At 39.4% G+C, this 23,436-nt stretch overlaps 6 protein-coding genes across 7 annotated transcripts; 3 read left to right on the top strand and 3 right to left on the bottom strand.

The window, feature by feature from the left end:
- Positions 1–895: 895 nt before the first annotated feature.
- LOC111453546 (equilibrative nucleotide transporter 3-like) lies at positions 896–3,975 on the bottom strand. Its single transcript, XM_023094681.1, has 10 exons — positions 3,746–3,975; positions 3,193–3,252; positions 3,000–3,104; positions 2,610–2,765; positions 2,382–2,525; positions 2,196–2,301; positions 1,895–2,067; positions 1,660–1,808; positions 1,315–1,573; positions 896–1,232 (listed from the first exon to the last, which is right to left on the bottom strand). The coding sequence occupies exons 2-10, from the start codon at positions 3,235–3,237 to the stop codon at positions 1,122–1,124; spliced, it is 1,248 nt and encodes a 415-aa protein (XP_022950449.1). The 5' UTR covers positions 3,238–3,252; positions 3,746–3,975; the 3' UTR covers positions 896–1,121.
- Positions 3,976–6,093: 2,118 nt separating this feature from the next.
- Positions 6,094–7,741, top strand: LOC111453836. 2 transcript variants are annotated; one of them, XM_023095096.1, is made up of 3 exons: positions 6,094–6,167; positions 6,256–6,527; positions 6,616–7,741. In XM_023095096.1, the coding sequence occupies exons 2-3, from the start codon at positions 6,281–6,283 to the stop codon at positions 7,638–7,640; spliced, it is 1,272 nt and encodes a 423-aa protein (XP_022950864.1). In that variant the 5' UTR covers positions 6,094–6,167; positions 6,256–6,280; the 3' UTR covers positions 7,641–7,741. The 2 variants fall into 2 exon arrangements, with proteins under 2 accessions (XP_022950864.1, XP_022950863.1); XM_023095095.1 differs by having other exon boundaries at positions 6,115–6,194; positions 6,248–6,527.
- An 811-nt stretch (positions 7,742–8,552) lies between these two features.
- Positions 8,553–11,608, bottom strand: LOC111453800 (protein PLANT CADMIUM RESISTANCE 10-like). The gene is made up of 5 exons (XM_023095034.1): positions 11,235–11,608; positions 10,678–10,741; positions 10,377–10,541; positions 9,318–9,383; positions 8,553–9,241 (listed from the first exon to the last, which is right to left on the bottom strand). The coding sequence occupies exons 1-5, from the start codon at positions 11,495–11,497 to the stop codon at positions 9,053–9,055; spliced, it is 747 nt and encodes a 248-aa protein (XP_022950802.1). The 5' UTR covers positions 11,498–11,608; the 3' UTR covers positions 8,553–9,052.
- A 1,026-nt stretch (positions 11,609–12,634) lies between these two features.
- On the bottom strand, positions 12,635–13,024 carry LOC111453480 (putative zinc finger protein At1g68190). The gene has a single exon (XM_023094599.1). The coding sequence runs from the start codon at positions 13,022–13,024 to the stop codon at positions 12,635–12,637; it is 390 nt and encodes a 129-aa protein (XP_022950367.1).
- Positions 13,025–16,777: 3,753 nt separating this feature from the next.
- Positions 16,778–20,340, top strand: LOC111453347 (G-type lectin S-receptor-like serine/threonine-protein kinase B120). The gene is made up of 7 exons (XM_023094407.1): positions 16,778–18,340; positions 18,483–18,602; positions 18,687–18,925; positions 19,020–19,230; positions 19,320–19,560; positions 19,641–19,788; positions 19,884–20,340. Exons 1-7 carry the CDS (start codon positions 17,044–17,046, stop codon positions 20,190–20,192), a joined length of 2,565 nt encoding a protein of 854 aa, XP_022950175.1. The 5' UTR covers positions 16,778–17,043; the 3' UTR covers positions 20,193–20,340.
- A 372-nt stretch (positions 20,341–20,712) lies between these two features.
- LOC111453362 (U-box domain-containing protein 8-like) lies at positions 20,713–22,604 on the top strand. The gene has a single exon (XM_023094430.1). It carries the CDS (start codon positions 20,896–20,898, stop codon positions 21,991–21,993), a length of 1,098 nt encoding a protein of 365 aa, XP_022950198.1. The 5' UTR covers positions 20,713–20,895; the 3' UTR covers positions 21,994–22,604.
- The last annotated feature ends 832 nt before the right edge of the window (positions 22,605–23,436 follow it).

Here is a 23,436-nt window from a genome sequence, read left to right as displayed (position 1 = left end):
TTGATTTTGAGTTTAGATGCAAAGAAAAATGAGCAAATATGTGAGAATGACGTTCTTGGGCACATGCTTGTAGCAGTGAGTTCAGACTGAAATACTTTTTTTTGAAGAAAAAAAACAAAATGCGCAGACTGATATGAGATATCATACCCATTTCAGGATGGGGACGACCAAAGCCCAATAGGCCCATGGAAGGACTTGAGCACATAATCCAGCCCACTTACTGTTTTAATTTTTTTTTTAGCATTGACCAGGAAGGTTCCACGCCCTTTGTACAAATGATATAAAGCTAGACACTGGACGGTGTGTTAGGGAGGACGCTGCTTTTACAAATGATATCAAAGCTAGACACTAGGCAGGCGGTGTATCAGGGAGGACGCTACTTTTACAAATGGTATCAAAGCTAGACACTGGGCAGTATGACAGGGAAGATGCTGCTTTTACAAATGATATTAAAGCTAAATGATATCAAAGTTAGACACTGGGCGATGTGTCAGAGAAGACACTGCTTTTACAAATGATATCAAAGCTAAACACTGGGCGGTGTGCCAGGAAAGACGCTACTTTTACAAATGGTATCAAAGCTAGACACTAGACAGTGTGCCAAGGAGGACGCTACTTTTACAAATGGTATCAAAGTCAAAACACTGAATGGTGTGCCAAAGAGGACGCTGGACCACAAAGGGATATATTACAGATTGTGAGATCTCACGTCGGTCGAAAAGAAGAACAAAATATTCCTTATAATGGTGTGAAAATTTCTCCTAGACGCGTCTTAAAAACTGTGAGACTAACGACGATACGTAACGAATCAAAACGAACAATATCTATTAGAGGTGGACAAACTTAAACTATTACGTTAGAGCCATATTAACGTTCAACTTGGAGTACGCGGTAACATGTCACTTGACCATTGGAAGGTTTAAAATCCAGCTGATATAATTACAATTAGAATAAGCGGGGAAAAAACAAGAAACAAATATAATCCTATTTCTTAAAATCGAAATGTGAAGAGGAAAAAAAAAGGAAAAAACAGTGGGTGTTAAAGCTAGCTATTCATCCTGCAAACATATTCATAAACAGATATCTCCACTTTGTTCATCAAATGAAGTTTAACTAATGCTTCAAAAGCTGCCATTTCCAATGATCCACAACCAACCAAGGGAAACTCCTGCAAAAATGCCTCCTAAAAGGAACATGACAAGCATATTCCCCAACGCATTCTGCTCAGGTGCCTTCAAAAAACCACAAATATATATATATCAGATTCACAGCAAAATGAAAGGATATTGTTAAGTTATTTGCTATGCAACTGACCTTGTAGCCTTTAGGTGCTGCAGTAAAAACACAAACTGTAAGATGGCCATTGGTCAATCCCAAGAAGGAAGTGAGCATGATCATCCACCCTTGATCACCATACTTTGCTGTGAAGTAAAACGCTGGGATTAGTAGAAAACGACTCAGAATTGAGATCAAGAGGCCCTTCCTCGACTCCAACTTCAGAAATTTGACGAGAGGTGAGTATCTGCCTATCAGATCCCACACATTGTACATTGCTATCAAAACAAGTGGATACCTGACATATCAGCAGCACAAGACACTAAATATGGTGTTGTTCTTCAAGGATTAATATATCTAATTGTGTCAAGAGTGAGTATCTACCATGAACCCAATTGGTGTTCTCCAGTATTTTCATACAAGAAGCCAGGAAATATTGACAATGTGAGAACGTATATCAGTGACACGCCCAAAAGATAATCCATGTTCTGTTGAAGAAGTTGCTTTTTGGTAAGTACTTCAGTTTTGTTTCCCTGTGAAGATTAAAAATAGCTATTAATAAGAATCAGGATTTTCTTTTGGTATTATAATTGAAAAAACATAGCGAAGGATGTCACACTTGGTTTAGTTGAAGCTGGATGCCTGCAGCGGCAAGGTCAGCTGACACGGTTTTCGATCCTTCAGAGGCTGCCTTTTTACGGTAGAACTTCACTAGTGGGATTTTGGGAAAGACTGACGCATAGAGAATAACACAAAGGAACTCGAAAGCAGCAGATATCGCTAGAAATAGAACTGCATAAAACATTAAAGAAGCACGAAGTTATAGTTTGAACTGCACATGTTTAAAGGAACTGATAGCCAAGTACTGGGCTACACAGTTTATAAGCTGAATGTTGAGTGGTTGAATAGAATTGACATACTCGTCCCTTTACGAAGACCATCATGGACGTTCTCAAATGCAGCTTTTGTGATCAATCTCAACCCTGAAGTTAGAGCTCCTGAGGCAGCCAATCCAGCCATGAAAGACTGCCGTGACAAAAGAACAACTTGTAAAATCCAAACTTCATGCCCCTCGCCCAATAAGAATTAAGAGACTGAAAAAGGACCTGGATGAATTCAGGACACATCAAAGCGAGATCTCCAACCATCCCACCTTGCACGAAGGCATCGGCAACACCGAAAGAACCGACGATGATACACAGAGCAATATATGGTCCAATCCCTCCTCTTCCAGAGGAGACCAAATCCAACTATTGCAAAAAGTTCAGAGTCAACTTTAACTCATATGAAATTATGTGTCCATTTCAATTTAGAAAGCAGCGGCTATTACTTACAACTATAAGCAACACAGAACTTATGAAGAAGAGAGTGTATCCACGAATGTTCCTCCATCGGGTATCGATTTTTGCTTCATTATATGCCAGAATTGCAATGGTTCCAAATGCAAATGGTTGATACACGAGAGTGAGTACTCTTGAAGGATGATAATCCTTCAAATTTTCAAAAAAGTAAGGATTATAATTCTTCAACTGAAGTAACTTGAGATAACACGAATCAAAATTTTGAAAAACATGAAAGTCTCAGATCTTCCCACAAGTTTGGAAATCTTCTACTCTATAAAGCTAAAAGGAAACTAATCGATTGACTAAAACCAACAACACAACAAATGAAAGAATCAGTGTTTAAAATACACAAATCAGAGTCATAAGGTTGATTATGATTACCGGAAACAATAGATAATAGTAATCTCCAATAGTTAGCATACTGTTCCAACAAACGAGGGAACCAAAGCCGAGAACCCAGCAAACTGCCAGAGCTGTAAACTTCCCCTGCACAGAAAATTCAAATAAAAATCAAGCAAAAATTTGGCTCTACTAATTACACATAAACATGAGGAACAAAGGGATAAGAACAAACCCCAGTCCTCGCTGGAGCCCCAGATTCTTCAGTAGAACCAGTCATGATAGATCCCTATACCTAAACAACAAAGAAAAGTCTTAAAAAAATAACTGAAGAAAAGAATGTTGATAACTCAGTGAGCAATGGGATTGATGTTCTTATATGCAAAGTATCCTCAGAATCAGGAGAGCGAGCGTGAAGAAACAGCATTGAATACACAGGTTGGTCAACAGGAAAGATGAGCTGTGAAAAGAGAATCCAGCACAAAATGCACGAAATTTTAGCAGAAAATTTATGGAGAGGATTGGTGATTTCCATACCTGGAAATAGTCTTCGCAAGATTGACAACAACCCCGTTTATTATAAATTAGACCAAGAACTTTTAATTTCGTGAGTTTCTACATTCGTAAGAAAACCTGGGGTTTTATTGCAAAACTCAAAGAAAGTAAACAGACGAGAGAGATTCCACAATGAACGCCATATGAATGCAATAACAAATTGTAATCAAATCGGGATTAAATATTAACAAACGTGGGAAATAAATGATAATTTAGTGAACAGAGTGAGAAACCTGGAGAGGCGACACACAGCTTTGCTGGCGAAAGAATCCAAATCCCGTAGTCTGAATGCAAGGAAGAAGAACGTGAAGAATGGGATGCGAACAGAGTGGAAAAGAGTACCCGGAAATCAATAGATTAATGCGTTTGCAGAGTATGAAAAGTAGCGAAGATTTAAGCGACTGATTTTGACATGTGCAAATGGACAGAAGAACAAGAAATCGCGCCGTAAATTGAAGGACGTAATAATATGATTCATGAACGTGTGAACTTTCAAAAATCCAAAATAAATGAAGTTTGTTTGAGATATAATATTATATCTTAGATATTATATTTTTTTTTTTTATGATTTGATTTATAGTATATTTTATTTTATTTTTAATATTTAATTAATTTATATTTTATTTATCGTATCTTAACATTGATATTCTTAAATATCAAAATTTTCTCTGGATAGAGTTTGGTATTAAAGCCAAACGGTGATGCCGAACTCTAACTCAATCAGTGAAGCCTTTACAGCCACCGATCATCCATCGGGATAAGTCCAATACTAAGTTAGGGTTTGACATCTGAGCCAAAGTCAAACCCTAACTCAATCAGTGAAGCATTTACACTCACCAATCATCCATCGTGATAAGTCCAATCGAATATCACAACAACCACAACTTCGTGCTTTCAATAGCTTCCAAGTGATCGCCATTCCTTTTGAATCTCAATCATTCTACTAGACCTCTACTAGATTGAGAACTGTGGTTGGCAAACTGTTCTCGATCGTTCAATATCAAGAATACGTTATAAACATCTTCAAATTTCTCACCAAGCTTAAAAGTGGCATATTCAAGATGTTCGTGTTTTCTTTCACAACCTCTCAAGTGATCCAGAGCTTCGATCTTGGTGTTGTTATCCAACTTCAAAACTTCGGATGTTTATTTAACACTTTTTTATTATATTCATCACTCTGATTAATCAGGATATTCACTCGTTTCAATCAAATTAAATGGAACAAATTACCAATACTAGAGTGAATCATTTATGCATAAATTAAGAAGCAGCTCTTCAAGTTCTGAGATACATCAAAGACGGTCTATTTTTTAGTTTTGCGTCTTTTTGGGAAATTCAATAATTTCTTGAGAAGTCTAAAAATGCAAACCAATCAAAGACGTCAATTTCTGAGTTTGGCATCTTTTTATGAAATTCAATAATTGATTGCGAAGTCTACAAATGCAAACCAATCAAACACTGTTATATTTTTTAGTTTTGTATCTTAAATTCAATAATTTTTTGAAAGTCAACCTAAAACGAACGCGGTCTATTTTTTAGGTTTGCATCTTTTTTTGTAAATTCAATAATTTATTGAAAGTCTAAAAATCAAATCAATGTGTCCCGATCATCAGCAAATACTTGTTTAGACTTAACTTTACAGATATTTTCACTCTCTCCTCAAAAACAAGTTGAGTGTTATTGACCTACACTCTCTATTTACACTATTGGGAAGACAAAAGTGTTATTGACCTACCCTCTATTCTCAAAGACAACTTGGGTGTTATTGACCTACACCCGTAAATACAAGTTGGATGTGATTAACATACACTCTCCACCTTGAGGGGAGTGTTGAGATATAATATTTGAAAAATATATTATTCATAGAATATATCTTAGATATTATATCTTAATATTATTTCTTTTATGATTTGATTTATAGTATATTTCATTTTATTTATAATATTTAATTAGTTTATAATTGATAGTATATTTTATTTTATTTTATTCTCAATAGATATTAGTTGGTAGATGGTATCCTATTTAAGTTCTATTTTTATTTCTCATTTTATTTAAAGCTTATAAATATGAATAAGAATATACTGCCACACAGATTCCCGTCCACAGTGTCGCTATTTTAAATAATGATTAATAATTAATTATTGTTTTGCGTCATTATCCACTTAATGTGAAGGAGTAGAGTGAACTAATGATGAGGGTAGAATTGACTTTTCGACTTGAAAATGTATATTAATTAATATTGAAAAAAAGGTAAGGAAACGACATGACGAATGGTTTCAGGAGATTAATTCACACGTGTGTAGTTCATAGCAGAAAGAGTTCAGGTGCGGGCACTCACACGAGAGGTTGATCAAGTGATGTGGAATGAGTGCGAAACACGTGGATGGTGGGGCCGAGTGCCAGGTCATGGTGGGACTGGAGGACGTCCCTTGAATTTCTAAATGATGATTGGTGGGGCGGCAGTAGCATAGCCATTGGTGGATAGTCCACCAGGTCACAGATTACAATTAGTCGAGAGGGGGCGTGGGCTCCACTCGAACCCAGGACGGTGAAGAAGAAATAAATTAAAAGGCTATGTGGAAATAATTGAGCGCTGAAGTGGAGTCCAGCAGCGTCCGCCTCCTCCTTCATTCTCGATTGAGTTCAACGTCAAGCGTTCGAACAATTCCCTTCGTAGTTTCGGTAATTTAATTTTTTATTTTTTATTTCTCTTAATTGATTCAGAACTGTTCTAGGATTGCAGTTCTGGTTCTTCTTCAAGCTTGAAAATGGCGTCGATTCATCTGTCGGAACTTGACTCCAACGCCACCGACTCAGGTGCATCGTCGCCGAGATTCGACCACCACTTTCGCGATCCACATGCTCGAGTTCGATTCATGTGCAGTTTCGGTGGCAATATCTTACCCCGGCCGCATGATAATCAGCTCCGATACGTTGGCGGTGAGACTCGCATTGTCGCCGTTCAACGTTCCACTACTTTCTCCTATTTCCTCGCCAAACTCGCTAAGATCACCGGCAAGTTTAACTTCGATTCTCTGTTTTTTCATTCAATTTGGGATTTGGAACTCTTGATTCGAAAAGCGAATTGAATTTGTTTGTTTAGGGACAATTAACATGAACATAAAGTACCAGCTTCCGAATGAAGATCTCGACGCCTTGATTTCAGTGTCGACGGATGAAGATGTGGAGAATATGATGGATGAGTATGATCGGCTTGTACAGAATCATGATCCAAAATCGGATAGGCTGCGATTGTTTCTATTTCCGAGAGGGGAAGATTCCAGAGCCAGTAGTATTAATTCTCTCCTCGGCGGCTCCACAAATCGGGATCACTGGTTTCTTGACGCTCTCAACGGCGGCGCTCCAGTGCCGGAGCTCGAGCGTGGTCGGTCGGAGGTTTATTCCATCGTCTCTGAAGTACCGGACTATTTGTTCGGTCTCGACAATCAGGAAGATGCTTCGACTCAATCACGAGAACCTAAATTGAAGAGTCGATTTAATATCAATCCGTCTGAGAATGTTTCGGCTTCGAATCCTGAATCGCCATCCCCTTTCGTACCATCGGCGACTTGTGTGACTTCGATGCCCAGTCTTGCACCGGTTAAAACTCGGCCCGATACGCCGTCACCGAGGGCAGAGGCGGTGGATAAAACGCCGGAGAATTGTGAACCGCCGGCGATGCCGTTCTCTCAACCGACCGGGTTTCCGAATAACCCGATGATGCATTATTTCCCGGGTTCAAATTATCCGGGTCATCAACCGGTCGTCTACCTTCTTCCAGGTCAGATTCCGCCTGGTAATGTTCCTGTCCAGCATATTCCGACCCAGCCTCCGTCTCCGTACGTTCAACAGTTCCCTCCGGTGGGTGGGGGTCAGGTGCCATTAGCGTATCATCACCCAGTTACAATGGGGGGGCAAGTGTACGGAGGAGGAATGGGTCCAGTGAGTGGCTACGATCCACAGGCGGAGGCGGCGAGGATCGCCGCCGACGGCGTTAGCCAACAGATGTATTATGGAGTCCAAAATACAGCGAGGGCTCCGCCGTATGCGGGGGCTATGATGGCACCTTTGGCGGCCGAAGAATTTCGAGGAAGTGGATCGGAAACAAGGACCGGTAGCCGAGTATAGCTATAGCAATAGCAGCAGACGGTCGAAAAGGATCAGTTAATTAGATTTGTAATTTTTACAACAAATTAAAAATTTGGGATTTGGTGGTTGATTATGGGTTTTTGATGATTCAACGGCGTGACCAGCCTGTAAAATTGGTGTATTAAAGCTGCAAATACAATATTCTTACTGTACTTTTATAACATAAAATGTACCGGTTAGCTTCTCTAGCTGCTCAAGACTACTGATATTATCGCTTTGAACTTTTCTTCGAGAATTTTAAAATAAGTCTACAATCTATCTGGGCCAAATGTCTTCTCCATTCGGGGCCCAAGTCCACCAATATTGTCTTATTTAGACTTTTCCTCAAAATTTTTAAAACGGGTCTACAATCCAACCCTTTGAGTTCCAGTGTCCTTGCGCACTCGTTTCTCTCTCCAATCGACGTGGAACTCCCTAGTCCACTCCCCTTTGAGACCATCCCCCTTTGAGGCACTCGTTTCTCTCTGCAATCGACGTGGAACTCCCTAGTCCACTCCCCTTTGAGGCCATTGTCCTTGCTGGCATACAATCCACCCACTTCGTGGTTCAGCCTCCTCGCTAACACACCGGCCGATATCTAGCTCTGATACTATTTGTAACGGCCCAAGCCTACTGCTAGTAGATATTGTCCTCTTTGTTAAAACCCGTCCGCTAAGGAAAGGTTTACCCATCCTTATAAGAATATTTTGTTTCCATATTCAACTGAAGTGAGATCTCACAGTGTCATTGCATAGAATGTTTTGATTTTATTGAATTAGGAAGAAATTATCTAAACAGCCAGCACTTGTTGGAAATGATCCACCATCAAAAATACGTAGAAACAAATAACGAAAGTGAAAAAACAATTTAAGGGGAGAGGACTTTTGAATAATAGAACTTAAGCACGTATGCTTATTATTGTGAAAACACATACATCTCATAAGCATTTATAGTACAACGGATCCAAGCAACTCTGACAAATCTTCCTATAACAATTTCCTAAACAATTATCTTACAATAGTTAATAACTTTTTTTTTCCGTAACTCAAGATTATTAACTCACCCCACTCCATACATAAAATTTTGGTATGGTATATACAATTTTAGAAGAGTTCTTGTATCGAAGAAGGAAAAAAAAAGAGAGGAGTCATTTCAACCCCCCAACCTCTAATATCGAGGTTCACAAACCACATCCCATTGCACCAACCGCAGCCCAACCAGTTCTGGAGGGCAACACACCAAAAGTAAAGCAGCAACAGTAGCAGCTCAAATTTCTGAACCCTCATCCCTTGAGGGCAAAGTTGCTGAAACAAGGCAGTGTGCCGTGTACCTTCGGCAATGAATCAGACGAAGAATCCCGAAAGCATGTCCTAGGCAGAGCAACCGACGTCTTGCTACATGCACACATAGACTCAAGAGTGATCATGATTAGCCACATCCTTTAGAATGCCACAGGCTTCAGAAGATTTGGTTGACACAGGATCAGGTGGATTTAGCTCCACAAATCGGCTGGCTTCACCATAACTACCTATACATATTGTGTCCCCTCGACCGTGCCATGTGCCATCTTGGACATTATTCATTTCCAGCGTTCGTGATTCCTGCTCCACATTTACAAGTATTTCAGTGATGACCTACGAATATAAGGTTTTGATGTGCAAAAACTGATAGACAGACCTGAGATAAGGCGCAGCAGGGGCAGATCAGGTGGTAGATGCAATCATCCAAGGAATTATCTCCTCCCTAAATCATAAAATTAATATTAATCTACACATAAGTACCAAGAAATCGCCAGCCGAATATATAATTCGTAACCCAAGCTTGCTCATGTTATCCATATATGTACTCTCTCATTAATCTCTTTTTTCACACACACACTATATGTTATTAGTCTCCCCGTGCACATTATCAATAAACTGTGTCGTAGGAGTCTCCCTCCACACTATTAGTAATATTTCTCATACTAGTTTCTCCCTACACACAATTACACGTTCTAAGATACAAGAAATACTAATAGTCGTTAGAATTTTCATGGATTTCCGTTTGCTACTTATGACTATCAACTCATTTACCCAATCTAATAATAAAAAGGAAGACAATGGAATTATTTTGATTTGAAGTCTTCATATATATATATTTTTTTTTATCAATTCGAGCATAGTTCAATGATCAAACACCTATTGCCATTCGCCAACAAAACCAATATAACTTTGAATTTTTTCTCTTCTTCAAGACCAGCATGCTATTCCAAGAGAAGGGGTGTTAGGATTTGGTCCCTCGATTCTTCTTTTGCATATTTTTTCCTCTCCTTCTCCATCCATTGTTGCCCTTGATTTTTCTTCCCTATAAAGTTATAATTCTAAAAAAGTTAAGGTGGTTTGCATGGCAGATTTTACATGGGAGAGTCATATTATCGTGGATTGCATTCAAAGGCACTCATCCTATGCTTCTCTCAATGGTGCACTCTCTGTAGGAGGCACGAGGAGGACCTGGATCAATGGTTTTGAGTTTGCAAGTTAGCTCACCTCCTTTGGAGCTGTTGGTTGACAGTGTTCGGTACTATTGGGTCTAGAATAGAGATGGTACGGCTCACGTGGAGGAGGTTCTATTGCATCTCCATTCTAAGGATTAAGGTTGTAGCATGCTTGAAATAGAATGTGTTACGAATCCATTAATTATCAAGTAGAAATAAGAAACAGATAACAGCAAAAGGCTGATAGAAAAAAGAAGTCGCACCCTTATATTGAATTTCCTCCTCATCTGGGTTCGGAAGAACCCCAAATATGTAACTGCTGAAATGGTGAAAGCAATGGCTGGATATAAAAAGTAATGGCGTTTTGTGACCAAAAAGGCAATGAAGTTGCACAGAGCACCGAGAGCAAGAGATAAATAAACCGTTCCCTGCAAATGGTTTCAAAATTATGGCAAATTGTATACTATCCATTACGAAAATTTGATGAGCAAAGACAAGTGTAATCTGGACTCTAACTTCTTCCCCTCTCCTTTTAAAGCTTCAAGAAGCCAAGAAAAAGTTTACCTGAAGAAAACAAGAGCCAAAACCAGCCCTTGCCATATTCTTCCCAAATCTGTGACACGGCCAGCTGCATCATTAATACAAGCTATGAGAATACTTGGGGTGAAAACCAATTACTTCGATGTAGAAAAAAAGTCGTACATATAGTAAATATTCCATTCATAGACAATTAACAATCATAATTACAGGTTCGAACTTAAGCAGGGCAAGATACACATCCCCTGTTGCATAATGACAACCAACCACAGGTACTCGGAGACCATGAGGAAAAGTTGTGCACAGAAACTATTGATTTAACTTTTTTAGAATCACAAGGTGAGGCCTGAAAGACATATTCCAACTAATAACAGATAATATCATGGTCAAAACCTTTTTTCTTTTTCTTTTCCAAGCAACCAATCTCCTCGCCCTAAGAGGAAAAAATAACATAAAAAAGGAAAAAAAATCCGTCGATCGGTGGACAAATTTCTCAATGAACAACAGAGAGAGAGAGAGAGAGAGAGAGAAAATCCCTGAAAAAGCTGAAAGTAGAGAAGAAAAAGTGGATTAACAAGTCTAACCATGTGGATTCGATAGCGATACGACGGTCATCGAAGCAATCGAGTAGTTCACCTTCCCACATCCTAAAAACTCCCCCCAAATCGGGTTCCATAGGAGCATCATGAGTAGTCTCCAACTTCGCCCATTTACCCTGCGTCTGCATAGCCACCGTAGAACACAACATATCGAAATCCACTAACGTAACCCCCTCGAGAAGCTTCTCCTCCTCTTCTCCAACAACAACATTCCCAAGCCCCCTATCCTGATTCTCCAAATCCGCCATTAGAACACAAAAAGTAGAAACCTAGGGTTTTATTTGAACAGTGGTAAAGAGAATCAAGGAGGAGGAGGAGGAGAACATAATAATAGAGCGCGTGACTATTTATCGCACAATTTGTTTTTAATCTGTTGGGAAGAAAGTTGTCTTTATACCGTACAGAAAGAGAGATATGAACACTAATATTATCCGTTTTTAAAATGAGGTCAAAATTGGCGGCCAAAAATGTGGGACCCACATGCAGTAACTTTTTTCCTTAAAGAAAATGAACGACCCAGGTGGTGCCACGTAGGAAAATATCAAAATTAAAAAAATAGGAATATTAGTGCTATATACTCGGCAAAATTAACGCCCCCTCTCCCCACTCGAATCTACCGGATTTTTGTTCAAATTTACTAAAATATCTAAAAACCGGTTTTATTTTAGGAAATATATATATATATATATATATATATGTATATGTGGCTGGTGTGACTCACATGGTGGGACCCATTTGTCCCATTTCTGGTGGGTTATGTGTTAGGTCACCTTCTTATCCATATTCCAACTATACAACTGGACGTGCATAATCCAGTGTTTACGGATTTATTTTTTCCTTTAGGTCAACCAACACGTTGACTCCAATCATGTTTTCTTTGGGCCGTTCCAATATTGGGCCGAATCCAGCGCTACGAACGTTCCGTTTATTAAAAATATTTTTTTTTATAATAAACATACAATAATAGTTTTATATAGCAACAACTTAATGTTTGTCTCGGATAAAAGTCCTAGGTCGCTAATTTAAGAAATAATCATGAGTTTATAACGAAGAAATATTATCTCCATTAGGCCTGAGGTCTTTTGGAGAAGCCCAAAATAAAGTTATGACTGTGAGAGTCATGTTCATCTCACTGGAATCAGAACACTGCCCTAAACTTAGCTATGTCAATAGAATCCTCAAATGTGTGGAAGGCATAGTCAAAGAATAATTATCCCAGATGAAAGTCTTCAAATTATTTTATCCAAATTTTACCCTGAAAAACGGAAATGATTAACCATGAATAAGCGAAATTATTGGAGGACACGTAATTTTATTCATAAAAAGAGGTGGTAAGAAGTAATTGGATTAATTAATTAATTAATTTACAATGGGAATTATAGTGACTAAGAGCGAGAGGAAAGTGATAACCAAGGAACCACTTGATTTTCCTTCTCATCGTCACTGTCACTGCCACCGCCAGAGCCGCCATTAGAGCTCCCACGTCCTTCCTCTTCACCCACTCGCCTTCTTCCTCTCCGCTGCGCCGTCTTCCCGTTTCGCCTGTTTTTCTCGACACAGTTCTGACAAAACGCAACTGTGGCCACAAGCTTTGGTCCAGACCCATTCCAAGGCGTGGGGGCTTGACAATCATGGCAGAGCAAAACCCTCAAGTGTTTCCCCACCAGAAAATTGGCGCCATGGACCTTGGAATCGCACCCCCAACACAACCTCGCCTGGTCCGATTCGCATATCACAGTCGCCACACAGTCGCACAGCTCGCACAATTTCTTCATTTTTCACTCGCTTACGACACTTACTTGAGTCATTTATATAACAGAGGAAACTCAAAAGGGGTTTGAACAGAGGGTTGGAAGGGAGCGGCCATTAATGAAGGGTGGCCCATTGAAGACAAATCCTGGAGCTAAAGGGAATATTATGCAAAGGGTACGTATGGGCATCAAGTTGGGTTTTGGGTTCGTTCTTTCCCTGTATTTGGCACAAAGAAAGATCATGGAAAAGGGGGAGAAGGAGACGGGGATTTTTTTCGCTATTGTACGCTACGTATTGTGATCATTTTAGTGGCAAGTGGGTGTTGGAGACAATTTGTGGCCACAATCAATGAATCCGATTCTGTGGGCGAAGAATTCTGGGTTTTTCATTTCCTTTCCCCTGGTTTGCAAGTTTATTTTGTTAAAGGTTGAATTGTCGGAATGCAGCTCGAGTATGGTTGAGAGATGAGCATTACAAATCCTATACGGAGTTTATAATTAAAAAATACATACCATTTTTAAATTTCGAACTAACAAATTGTAAGCCTCTAAGGAGTAGTCAAAAGTGACTCAAGTTTCAAATAAGTAGTGTGCTTTATTCGAAGGTTTCATAGGTTTCATAGGCCTCAGGAGTGTCTTTATGACGTATTTTTGGTTGAAGAGGAGAACAAACTATCATTTATAAGGGTGTGAAAACCTTCTCCTAGCAGAAGGGGAAGCTTGAAAGGAAAAACCCAAAAAGGACAGTATCTGCTAGCTGTGGATTTGGACTGTTATAAATGGTATCAGAGCCAGACATCAGACAATGTGATAACCTTCTCGTTGTTCTCCGAAGGGAGGTAGACACGAGATGGTGTGCTAGTAAGGACGTTGGCCCCAAAGGAATAGATTTGGGGGTGGTCCCACGTCGATTGGAGGAAGAAAAGAGTGTCAGCGAGGACGCTGGGCCCCGAAGTGGGTGGATTATAATGTCCTACATTGGTTGGAGAGGAGAACAAACCACCATTTATAAAAGTGTGTGGAAACCTTCCCTAGCAGACGCGTTTTAAAGACTTGAGGGGAAGCCCGAAAGGGAGGCCTACATCGATTGGAGGAAGGAAAGAGTGACAGTGAGGACACTGGGCCCTGAAGGGAGTGGATTGTGATGTTCTACATTGGTTGGGGAGGAGAACAAACCACAATTTATAAGAGTGTGGAAACCTTCTCGTAGCATATGTGTTTTAAATATTTAAGGGGAAGGCAAGTCCAAAGAGAACAATATCTGTAGATATGAGCTTTTACATATTTGTTCAAAGGGAGAATTGTTGAGAGATGAGTCCCACGTCCACTAATTAAGGGGTTGATCATGGGTTTATAATAAGAATACAAACAATACCTATATAAATATAAATGAAAGTCACGAGAGCTTATAATAGACAATATCATGGGTTTTTAAAAAGTTGATCATGGGTTTATAATAAGAATCATTTCAAGAATACAAAGTCACGAGAGCTTATAATAGACAATATCATACTATTGTGGACGTCCATAATTCATATTCGATTGTGCTAATAACACTAATTAAGATCGGATATAGATTTAAAACTGTATGTATTGAATATAAATATAAATGAAACTATATTGCATACGCACAATAATAGGAAAGTTAGGGGTATAAAAGTAATGAAAATATGACCATTTTTTCTAAATTATATTTTAAGCCATTAATTGTGATAATTCCTGGGCACCCATTTTGGGAAGTCACACGTCATGACGTGTTTGCATGATATTTAAGAGGGATTCGAAGTTTCTTTCTTAGGTATTATTCTTTGATTTGATTTTCACAACTTTCCTTATTATTCCTATATGATTCAAAACGTTCTTTAATTTTTTTAATTTTGGGTATAATTTTTTTTTTCTTTTTAAAGAAAGCATTTTGATTTTGAATCGTCCATATTTAAATATTTTTATTATTATTTTTATTTATATATGATTGGAAGAAAATAAATTTAAATAAAACTTAGATTACCGCTAAATTACAGACAATACCTTTGTCTTCCTTCTTTCTTCCAAAATTATTCAGCTACTATTTTTTTTAATTAAAATAATATTTGTTTTAAAAACTATATTTTGTAACCGTGTAATTTGAAAAAACGTGGCGAACATTAAACATTATATCCGGCATGAATAGTTAAATAATATTATATTCATCGAAAAACTATTGCAAATCCAAATGTAAACGCAAAAATGGTAGAAATGGAAACGAAAGAGGCGATTTATGCGTTGACAAAATCTTGCAATTATGACATTTCCAAGTTTCTTCCCTAAGTCAAAAATGTTATAATATTCATCCTCGTGATTCATAAACTCTAACAATATTTCATTATATTATATATATATATATATATGCATTTTCAACGACATAGATTATTTTCATGATTTTTATATTTAAGATCTTTTAATGTCAAAATTTGAGCACGGGATTACAAAAATGAATTTAAATTATTGCAACATATAATAAGATTTAATAGGAATAAGTTTATTTATTTATATAATATATATATTTCAAATAAACACATTTTAATTAGAAAGTATTTTTTGTGTGTGTGTGTGTGTGGAAAGATGGACCGTTTTAGTCCTATTTCCAATTTGTGTCGTGTAAAAATGTAAACCAAACAATGAACCGGCCATTTTTGTGTCTGTTTATGGTGTATTAATTAATTAATTAATTAATTAATTAAAAATTTGTGGATTAATTGTAGGAGGTCGGACCCTTTAATTGACCTTTTTCAAGTCCTTATTTATAATTATTTATTTGCTGGATTGAGGAAACGACAAGAACAGTATTTAAAGGGCTTGACCTAAACATTAATTAAACACGATTGATTGTTTTGTAGTGTTATGTTGGAATTTTTATTTAATTAATTATACAATTATTGATAACAGGTGTACCCATTAAAGCATTATATATATATATTTTTAATTATTATTATTATTAAAATTGGAGTTGTTTGTTTTAATACATGGAAAAGTGGGATTAATAAAATGTATTAAATTCAAATAAAGTTGTTCATAATGGTGACCGAGGAATGAAGACATTAAAATAGTAAACTACCAATTAAAATGGGGTCTGTGGGTCCCACTGTTGCTAAATTCCACGCCACCCACAACGGTCCAACTAGGGCGGTCAGAGTTGGCGCCTCCTTCCCCCGTTCTTCATTCCAGTTTTACCCTTTAAAATAAATAAATAAATAATATATTCTTAACCAATTTTTCCACGTGGGTATTAATTTTGGAGTTTATTAACGCTGATTTAAAATTAAACTTTATTTGGCCATTATTTTAGTTTAAATTCTTCTCAAGCATTTGAAACAATAACGGGCTTAAAATCTCGCAATTCATTCATTGGCCAACGTCTTCACTGTCACATTATTTGGTGCACCACGTTAGATCAGAGTATTAGAGTGGTGCACCACTTTGTGGCTAGGGTATTAGCTCTATTGTCACAATACCTGGTGCACCACTTTGGGTCAAGGTATTAGCCTGGTGCACCCCTTTATGGTTAGGATATTAGCTTCATTGTCACAGGTGCACCACTTTGAGCCAAGGTATTAGTCTGGTGTACCAACCTTGTGTTAGGGTATTAGCTTCATTGGCACCGCTTTGAGTCAGGGTATTAACCTGGTGCACCACGATATTAACCTGGTGCACCACTTTGTGGTTAGGGTATTAACTCATTTAGTTTATGTCTGATTCTAATATCATCTTGTCCTACAAAGAGAGTTACTTCTGCCTGCAACGTTTAGTGGGCTTGCGCCAACCATTTCATTGAAACGTCTCCCGTTTGTGCTAGGAGCGAATATCTAATCCCCCCACCTAAAAGGCTTCTATTGGTGGTTGTTCATATCAAATCATTTTCTCTCGTTGGAGAATATTACCAATACGCCGCCGTTGAAGTTTCTTCTTTGAATTTTACATATTAAACTTGTTTATTTCTTCTTGTTCTTGTTCTTGTTATTCTTCTCTTCTGATCCGGCAGTGTTTCTGTTGAGAGAAATCTTGGTATGGGAGTTAATTGCAGAAGCGTTGTTGGGTTTTGTCAATTTTTAGTCATTTCAGCCTTCCTCTGTTCTTCTCCTCTGTTTTGCGATGCTGCAGATTCAATTGCGAGGGGTAGAGAGCTAAGAGATAGTACTAATGAAACCCTCATATCCTTGAATGAGTCCTACGAACTGGGATTCTTCAGCCCCACTAATTCTTCATCACGGTATGTCGGAATATGGTATCACAAGATCGAGGAACTGTCTGTTATTTGGGTTGCGAATAGACAGACGCCACTTTTTAATAGAGATGGGGTTTTGAAAATCGGAGATGACGGGAACTTGGTCGTTCTGGACAGTAACAACGTCTCTGTTTGGACAAGCAATATCACAGCGAATGCTTCTGATCCCAGAAATTTAACTCTTCATAACAGTGGAGAATTGATTCTCTCGAGCGGAGATGACTCGTCGAAAGTTCATTGGAGCAGCTTCATAAACCCCACAGATACGTTTCTTCCGAATATGGAGGTGAAAGTGAACGCAGATATGGGCGAGAAACGAATGTTTATGTCGTGGAAATCAGAGACAAATCCGGCTGTCGGAAACTTTTGTCTGGGTGTGGATCCTCGTGGAGCCGTCCAGATTATCATTTGGAATGGAGATAAACGATGGTGGAGAAGCGGGCACTGGGATAGGCAGATTTTTTCTGGGATTCCAACTATGCGTTCTACGACGTTGTACGGCTTCAAGGTTCTTCCCGACAGTGAAAACAACATTAGCGTAACTTTTCATGCACTTAATGATTCCGATAAGCTGAAATTTCAAATCCGGTGGGATGGAAAAGAAGCACAGCAACGATGGAACGAAGTAAATCGCAAATGGGAAACGGTTCGCTTGCTTCCTTCTCACGATTGCGATTTCTATAACTTTTGTGGGGATTTTGGGGTATGTTCTGAAACGAGTCGTGTTAAGTGTAGCTGCCCTCAAGGGTTTACACCCAAAAACATAGATAGATGGGATGGTTGTGAGAGGAGGACTCCATTGCTTCAACAGAGAATGAACAGTAGTCAAAATGGAACTATTGAAGACAGTGAAGAAGATGGATTTGTAGCCGTACCATTTGTGAAATTGCCCGATTTCATAAGTGGAGTATTTGTGGTGGATTCATGTAGAGATAGATGTTTGAACAGTTCATCGTGTGTTGCATATTCGGATGCTCCTGGAATTGGGTGCGTAACTTGGGATGGACCTTTAATTGATATTCAGAAATTTGATGGCGTTGGGAATACTTTAAACATTCGTCTGGCTCATTCAGATTTGAGTAAGCTTTCAGAACTTTCAATCCAAAAGTAAATCCACATTCAAGTCTATGACAGCTGAAAGAAATCTGATGAAATGTGCTATGTTTTGATGTTTTTAATGTTGTTTGGTAATGTTTAACATTAGACATTTTGTACTCTTAGTAACCGGAGATGGCGAGGGAAAATTGTCGACCGGTGTGATTGTATCGATATGTTTAGGAGCAGCAGCTGGCATAGCCATATTAGCATTGCTGATATGGAAATTCAGAGGCATAAGGGAAGGTTAGATGTTATTTTGGTTGTTCTGGTTGTCTCTTGGCTTAGAGAATTGTAGCCATTCAGGAGCTTACATGCTTGCATTTTCAGGCTCACCGGCTGCTGCTTCAAGTAAACCTCAGAACAAAGCTGAAGTACCAATGTTTGATCTAAGCAAGAGTGGAGAGTTTTCAGTACAGGTTTCAGGGCCATACGAATTAGGCATAGAAGGCGAACAATTGAATGGGCCAGATTTGCCCATGTTCAATTTCAACTGTGTAGCTGTGGCTACTGATAACTTTTCTGAGGAAAACAAGCTTGGGCAGGGCGGCTTCGGCCCTGTATACAAGGTAACCAAGTCTTCCAAGCATTTGTGCTGCAAAGCACAGCAAATGAGCTCAGTTTGTGATGATATTAAGCATTCTTTCTCTGTTCTTTTGCCAGGGAAAGCTTCCATGTGGACAAGAAATTGCTGTGAAGAGGCTTTCAGTCCGGTCTGGACAAGGTCTAGAAGAGTTTAAGAATGAGATTATACTGATAGGAAAGTTGCAGCATCGAAACCTCGTCAGGCTGTTGGGCTACTGCATTCAAGGAGAGGACAAGATGCTGCTCTATGAATATATGCCAAACAAAAGCTTGGATTGGTTTCTTTTCGGTAGCAACTTAGGCCTTTCTATTAAGAAACTGAATGTTTAGGATTTTGGATTGAATTCTTTTGTTTAACCCTTGGTTGTAATGGTGCAGATCCGAACAAGCAGGCGCTACTCGATTGGAAAAAACGGTTGTCGATCGTAGAGGGAATCGCGCGAGGGCTACTATACCTTCATAGAGATTCGAGACTTCTTATTATTCATAGAGATTTGAAAGCTAGCAATATTTTGTTAGACGAAGACATGAATCCAAAGATATCGGACTTTGGCATGGCTAGAATATTCGGTGGAAACCAAAACGAGGCCACAAATACCATTCGAGTTGTTGGGACATAGTGAGTATTCGTAGCTTAATACTGCAGCACCCTTAAGTAATCCAAATAATCTAACGTTCTTAATCATTGTCTTGATGCAGCGGTTACATGGCTCCAGAGTATGCAATGGAAGGTTTATTTTCGGTGAAATCGGACGTGTATAGTTTTGGTGTATTATTGTTGGAATTAATCTGTGGTCGGAGGAACACTAGCTTTCGGTCGACTGAATACTTAACACTTATTAGCTATGTAAGTTCGTTCCTCACTTCTATCATTTGTTCGAAACTCGAATCTGCAAGTTGAGGTGTAGTTGATCATAGACTGAATATGAAAACTTTTTTCAGGCTTGGAAACTTTGGAACGAAGGAAGAGCGATCGAACTTCTCGACCCATCAATTCGCGACACATCGCCCGAGAATGAAGTATTGAAATGCATACATGTAGCAATGTTGTGTGTACAAGACTCTCCTGCTTATAGACCAACACTGCAATCCTTGGTGCTAATGCTGGAGAGTGAATCTTTATCACTGCCACAGCCAAGACAGCCCACCTATACTTCCACGAGAGCCTCGATCGATACGGACTTGTTTACAGAAGGCCACGACATTGTATCGTCGAACGATGTAACGGTAACAATGCTGGATGGTCGATAGCATAGTGTTTTGGTTTTCATTCTCCCATCTTACTGTTAATATGCCATTTTGGTGGTGTTGAAAGCATAGATAGATAGTTTGTGAAGCTGAGTATAGTTTGTTTAATGAATCTGTTCATATGAATGATTGATTTTGGTTGATATCCGCTTTAGCTCGTTATGTATCGACGTCAACCTCATGATTTTAGAATGTGTATGTTAAGGAGAGGTTTTTCATCTCTCTCCGATCGATGAGGGATCTCACAATCCACCTCCCTTGGAGGCCAACGACTTCACTGGCACACCACCCGAGACTCTGATATCATCTGTAATAACCTAACCTCACAGCTAGCAAACATAGTCGGTCTGTTTAGTTACGTATTATCATCAGTCTCACAGTTTTAAAATACACCGATAATAATTTTGATAATATTGATATAATTTTAATATGAACATCATAATGATATTTTTTAAAATCGGATAATGTAAATTATGGTTTTATTTTTTATATATATTATATAAAAGAGAATTAGTGCGTGGGCTTTTGGGTAAATTCAAGTGTCTGTGATTTCTTGCTTCCATAAGACAAAGATCGAGCAGGGAGGGCTCTCTCTTTCTTCCTCTTTCTCTGTAATGGAAGTCTATCGTGTTGGAGCTTTTGCAGCGTCCAAAACATCACCAGACCTTGACTGTTAAAATCTCTCGGGGCAAAAAGGTTGGCGTTAATGGCGGCTCCATATCCAGATGATTTTAAGTGCCCTATTTCTCTGGAGATAATGTCCGACCCTGTAATACTCTCCTCCGGCCACACCTTTGATCGTTCCTCAATCCAACGGTGGCTCGATGCCGGTCACCGGACTTGCCCAATCACCCAATTGCCCCTTCCTCAAAACCCTAACCTAATACCAAACCATGCTCTCAGAAGCTTAATTGCAAATTTCAACCCTGTTTCCCTGTCCAAGCCATTTCTCCCTCATCCCTCGCCCCAAACCCTAATATCGATTCTCATATCTCCTTCTTCCTCTCTCGATTCCAAGCTTGATTGCCTCAATCAACTCGCGAGGGTTTCAAAGCGCGATTCCGCTATGCGTCGAAGATTGACCGAGTCCGGGGCTGTCTCGGCTGTTCTTAAATGCGTTGGTTCTGACGATCCGAGGCTTCAAGAGAAGGGTCTGTCGCTGTTGCTGAATCTTAGTTTGGACGATGATAACAAAGTGGGTTTGGTTGCAGAAGGGGCTATTGGCCACACCGTGGCTGCTCTTCAAGCGAGGTCCCCCGATTGCAGAGCCGTTGCGGCCACGATGCTGACGAGCTTGGCGGTTGTGGAGGTTAACAAGGCTACAATTGGGGCATATCCTCATGCGGTTCGCTCTCTGGTTTGTCTCTTACGGAACGGCAACTACAGAGAGCAGAAGGAAGCTGCAACTGCGCTTTACGCCATTTGTTCATTCCCCAGGAACCGTCTGCGGGCTGTGGAATGTGGGGTTGTTCCCATTTTGCTCAAAATTGCCAATTCTGGGCTGGATAGAGCAGTGGAGGTTCTGGGGCTTTTGGCCAAGTGCAGGGAAGGTCGCGAAGAGATGCAACGGTTCAAGGGATGTGTGGAAATTTTGGGTTGTGTTTTGAGAAATGGAGCCCCAAGAGGGGTTCAATATGCTCTTCTAACTCTGAGTTCCCTGTGCTGCCACTGCGAGCGACTGTGCGTGGAGGCCAGAAGAGAAGGCGTTTTGGGAATCTGTATCACATTGATTGATGACAATAATGAAAAGATCAGAGCAAATGCTGCAAATTTGATTCATATACTGCGCGGAAACAACACATGAGGAGAAGAAATCCAATCGGATTCTTCTGCAGTCCGACAACTGGTGGGTTGGCTTGGGTCTTGGGGAATGATATATCTTATGGCTCATGTGGGTGGTGGTGTGTAAACCAAGGGATTTTGCTGTGGCGTAATGTCGATGCCTCGTTCTTCTTACCAAGATGACTCCAATTCTTCTCGATTAGGGGTTTCCACTTTTCCCCTCTTTTTGGTTCAACAGTTTCTGTACAGAAAAAATATATTAGAATCTGGTAAGATCATGCCTTTTCTTTTATTTCTTTTAATATTTCATATATATATAATGTAAATTGAATTAAAGAACGACAGAATCAATCAAGTACCGGAGGTTTTCCAAGGTTGGTTTTTACCCAGAAATGATCAGTATTGTAATTGGCCTCAGTTTATGAAACTCTCTTCCTTTGGACTCAACAAGGAAACTTTACGTGCTGATAACGAAAGTGTATTGTTTTGTGGCGGTGGTGTCATGTGTAATGCTGCTGCTTTCTTAAATATGGATTTGGTAGATCACTAGTGTACTTGTAATTAGTTGCATTCATATCGAATGGGATGCCACGGGAGGCATACCAAGTGTACGGACTGCTCTGTTGCCTGTTGTTCTAAGCTTTACGAGCATTTGTGTGATTTCAAAATATATGCAGATTTTGGTGGACTGGATGGATACTTCGGTGCAGCGAAGTTATTGCGTGGTAGGGCTGTGCGTGGAGGTTTGTGGTTGGAACTTGATTATTGGGTTTTGGTTGGCGTGGCCATGGGAGGTCTGTGGATGAAGTTATGTTGTTTGTCATTTTCATACACCACATAGGGTGCAAACATGGAGCCCTCCAACTCTGTTCGTCTCTTCCAAATTTATAATCTTCATTCTTCATCCAACCCTATCCTTTACTTTTTGCAAAAAAAAAAAGTTATCACCTATTTATATCGATTAGAGAGAGGAACGAATGTCAGTGCGAACGTTGGATTCGGAGGCGATAGATTGTGAAATCACACGTCCGTTGGAGAAGGGAACAAACATTATTTATAAGGGTGTGAAAACCTCTCCTTAGCAGACGCGGTTTTGTAGGCTTGGGTCGTTACAAATGTTATCAGAGCAAGACACTGAGTAGTATGCCAACAAAGACGTTGGGCCTCGAAGGGGCTGGACACCGGATGGTGTACCAGCAAGGACGCTGGACCTCGAAGGGGGAAGTGAACACCGGGTAGTGTGGTAGTGTGCCAGCGAGGACGCTAGGTCTAGTGTGCCAACGAAAACACTGGAGAGTCGGGGAGTGCTTCAAACCTTCCATAATTTCTTACTACATTCTACTCTATTAATTTCTTACAGTTTTTTTGTTAGGATTGAATTCTATCAATTTATTTTATAGTTTGATAGTTTATTGGTTGAGATTCGAGTCAAATGGGTAAATTATTGGTCAAAAAGGTTAGAAAA

This window comes from Cucurbita moschata, unplaced genomic scaffold (genome assembly GCF_002738365.1).
Source record: "Cucurbita moschata cultivar Rifu unplaced genomic scaffold, Cmos_1.0 Cmo_Scf00015, whole genome shotgun sequence".
Classification (NCBI taxonomy): Eukaryota; Viridiplantae; Streptophyta; class Magnoliopsida; order Cucurbitales; family Cucurbitaceae; genus Cucurbita; species Cucurbita moschata.
The sequence above is the reverse complement of the archived record's forward strand: the minus strand, read 5'-3'. Positions and strand labels throughout refer to the sequence as shown.

What these genes read in the sequence shown, in the direction of transcription:
- LOC111453362 (XM_023094430.1), top strand. Translation starts at nt 20,896, where the DNA reads ATGGCGGCTCCATATCCAGATGATTTTAAGTGCCCTATTTCTCTGGAG.
- LOC111453836 (XM_023095096.1), top strand. Translation starts at nt 6,281, where the DNA reads ATGGCGTCGATTCATCTGTCGGAACTTGACTCCAACGCCACCGACTCA. An exon ending in CAAACTCGCTAAGATCACCG is followed by an intron (nt 6,528 to 6,615) that starts GCAAGTTTAACT and finishes TTGTTTGTTTAG; the next exon opens with GGACAATTAACATGAACATA.
- LOC111453347 (XM_023094407.1), top strand. Translation starts at nt 17,044, where the DNA reads ATGGGAGTTAATTGCAGAAGCGTTGTTGGGTTTTGTCAATTTTTAGTC. An exon ending in ATTCAGAGGCATAAGGGAAG is followed by an intron (nt 18,603 to 18,686) that starts GTTAGATGTTAT and finishes TTGCATTTTCAG; the next exon opens with GCTCACCGGCTGCTGCTTCA. An exon ending in ATTCGAGTTGTTGGGACATA is followed by an intron (nt 19,561 to 19,640) that starts GTGAGTATTCGT and finishes GTCTTGATGCAG; the next exon opens with CGGTTACATGGCTCCAGAGT.
- LOC111453480 (XM_023094599.1), bottom strand. Translation starts at nt 13,024, where the DNA reads ATGAAGAAATTGTGCGAGCTGTGCGACTGTGTGGCGACTGTGATATGC.
- LOC111453546 (XM_023094681.1), bottom strand. Translation starts at nt 3,237, where the DNA reads ATGACTGGTTCTACTGAAGAATCTGGGGCTCCAGCGAGGACTGGG. An exon ending in GTTCTGTGTTGCTTATAGTT is followed by an intron (nt 2,526 to 2,609) that starts GTAAGTAATAGC and finishes TTTTTGCAATAG; the next exon opens with TTGGATTTGGTCTCCTCTGG. An exon ending in CAGCACCTAAAGGCTACAAG is followed by an intron (nt 1,233 to 1,314) that starts GTCAGTTGCATA and finishes GGTTTTTTGAAG; the next exon opens with GCACCTGAGCAGAATGCGTT.
- LOC111453800 (XM_023095034.1), bottom strand. Translation starts at nt 11,497, where the DNA reads ATGGCGGATTTGGAGAATCAGGATAGGGGGCTTGGGAATGTTGTTGTT. An exon ending in ATCGCTATCGAATCCACATG is followed by an intron (nt 10,742 to 11,234) that starts GTTAGACTTGTT and finishes TTAATGATGCAG; the next exon opens with CTGGCCGTGTCACAGATTTG. An exon ending in TTGGCTCTTGTTTTCTTCAG is followed by an intron (nt 10,542 to 10,677) that starts GTAAACTTTTTC and finishes AACCATTTGCAG; the next exon opens with GGAACGGTTTATTTATCTCT.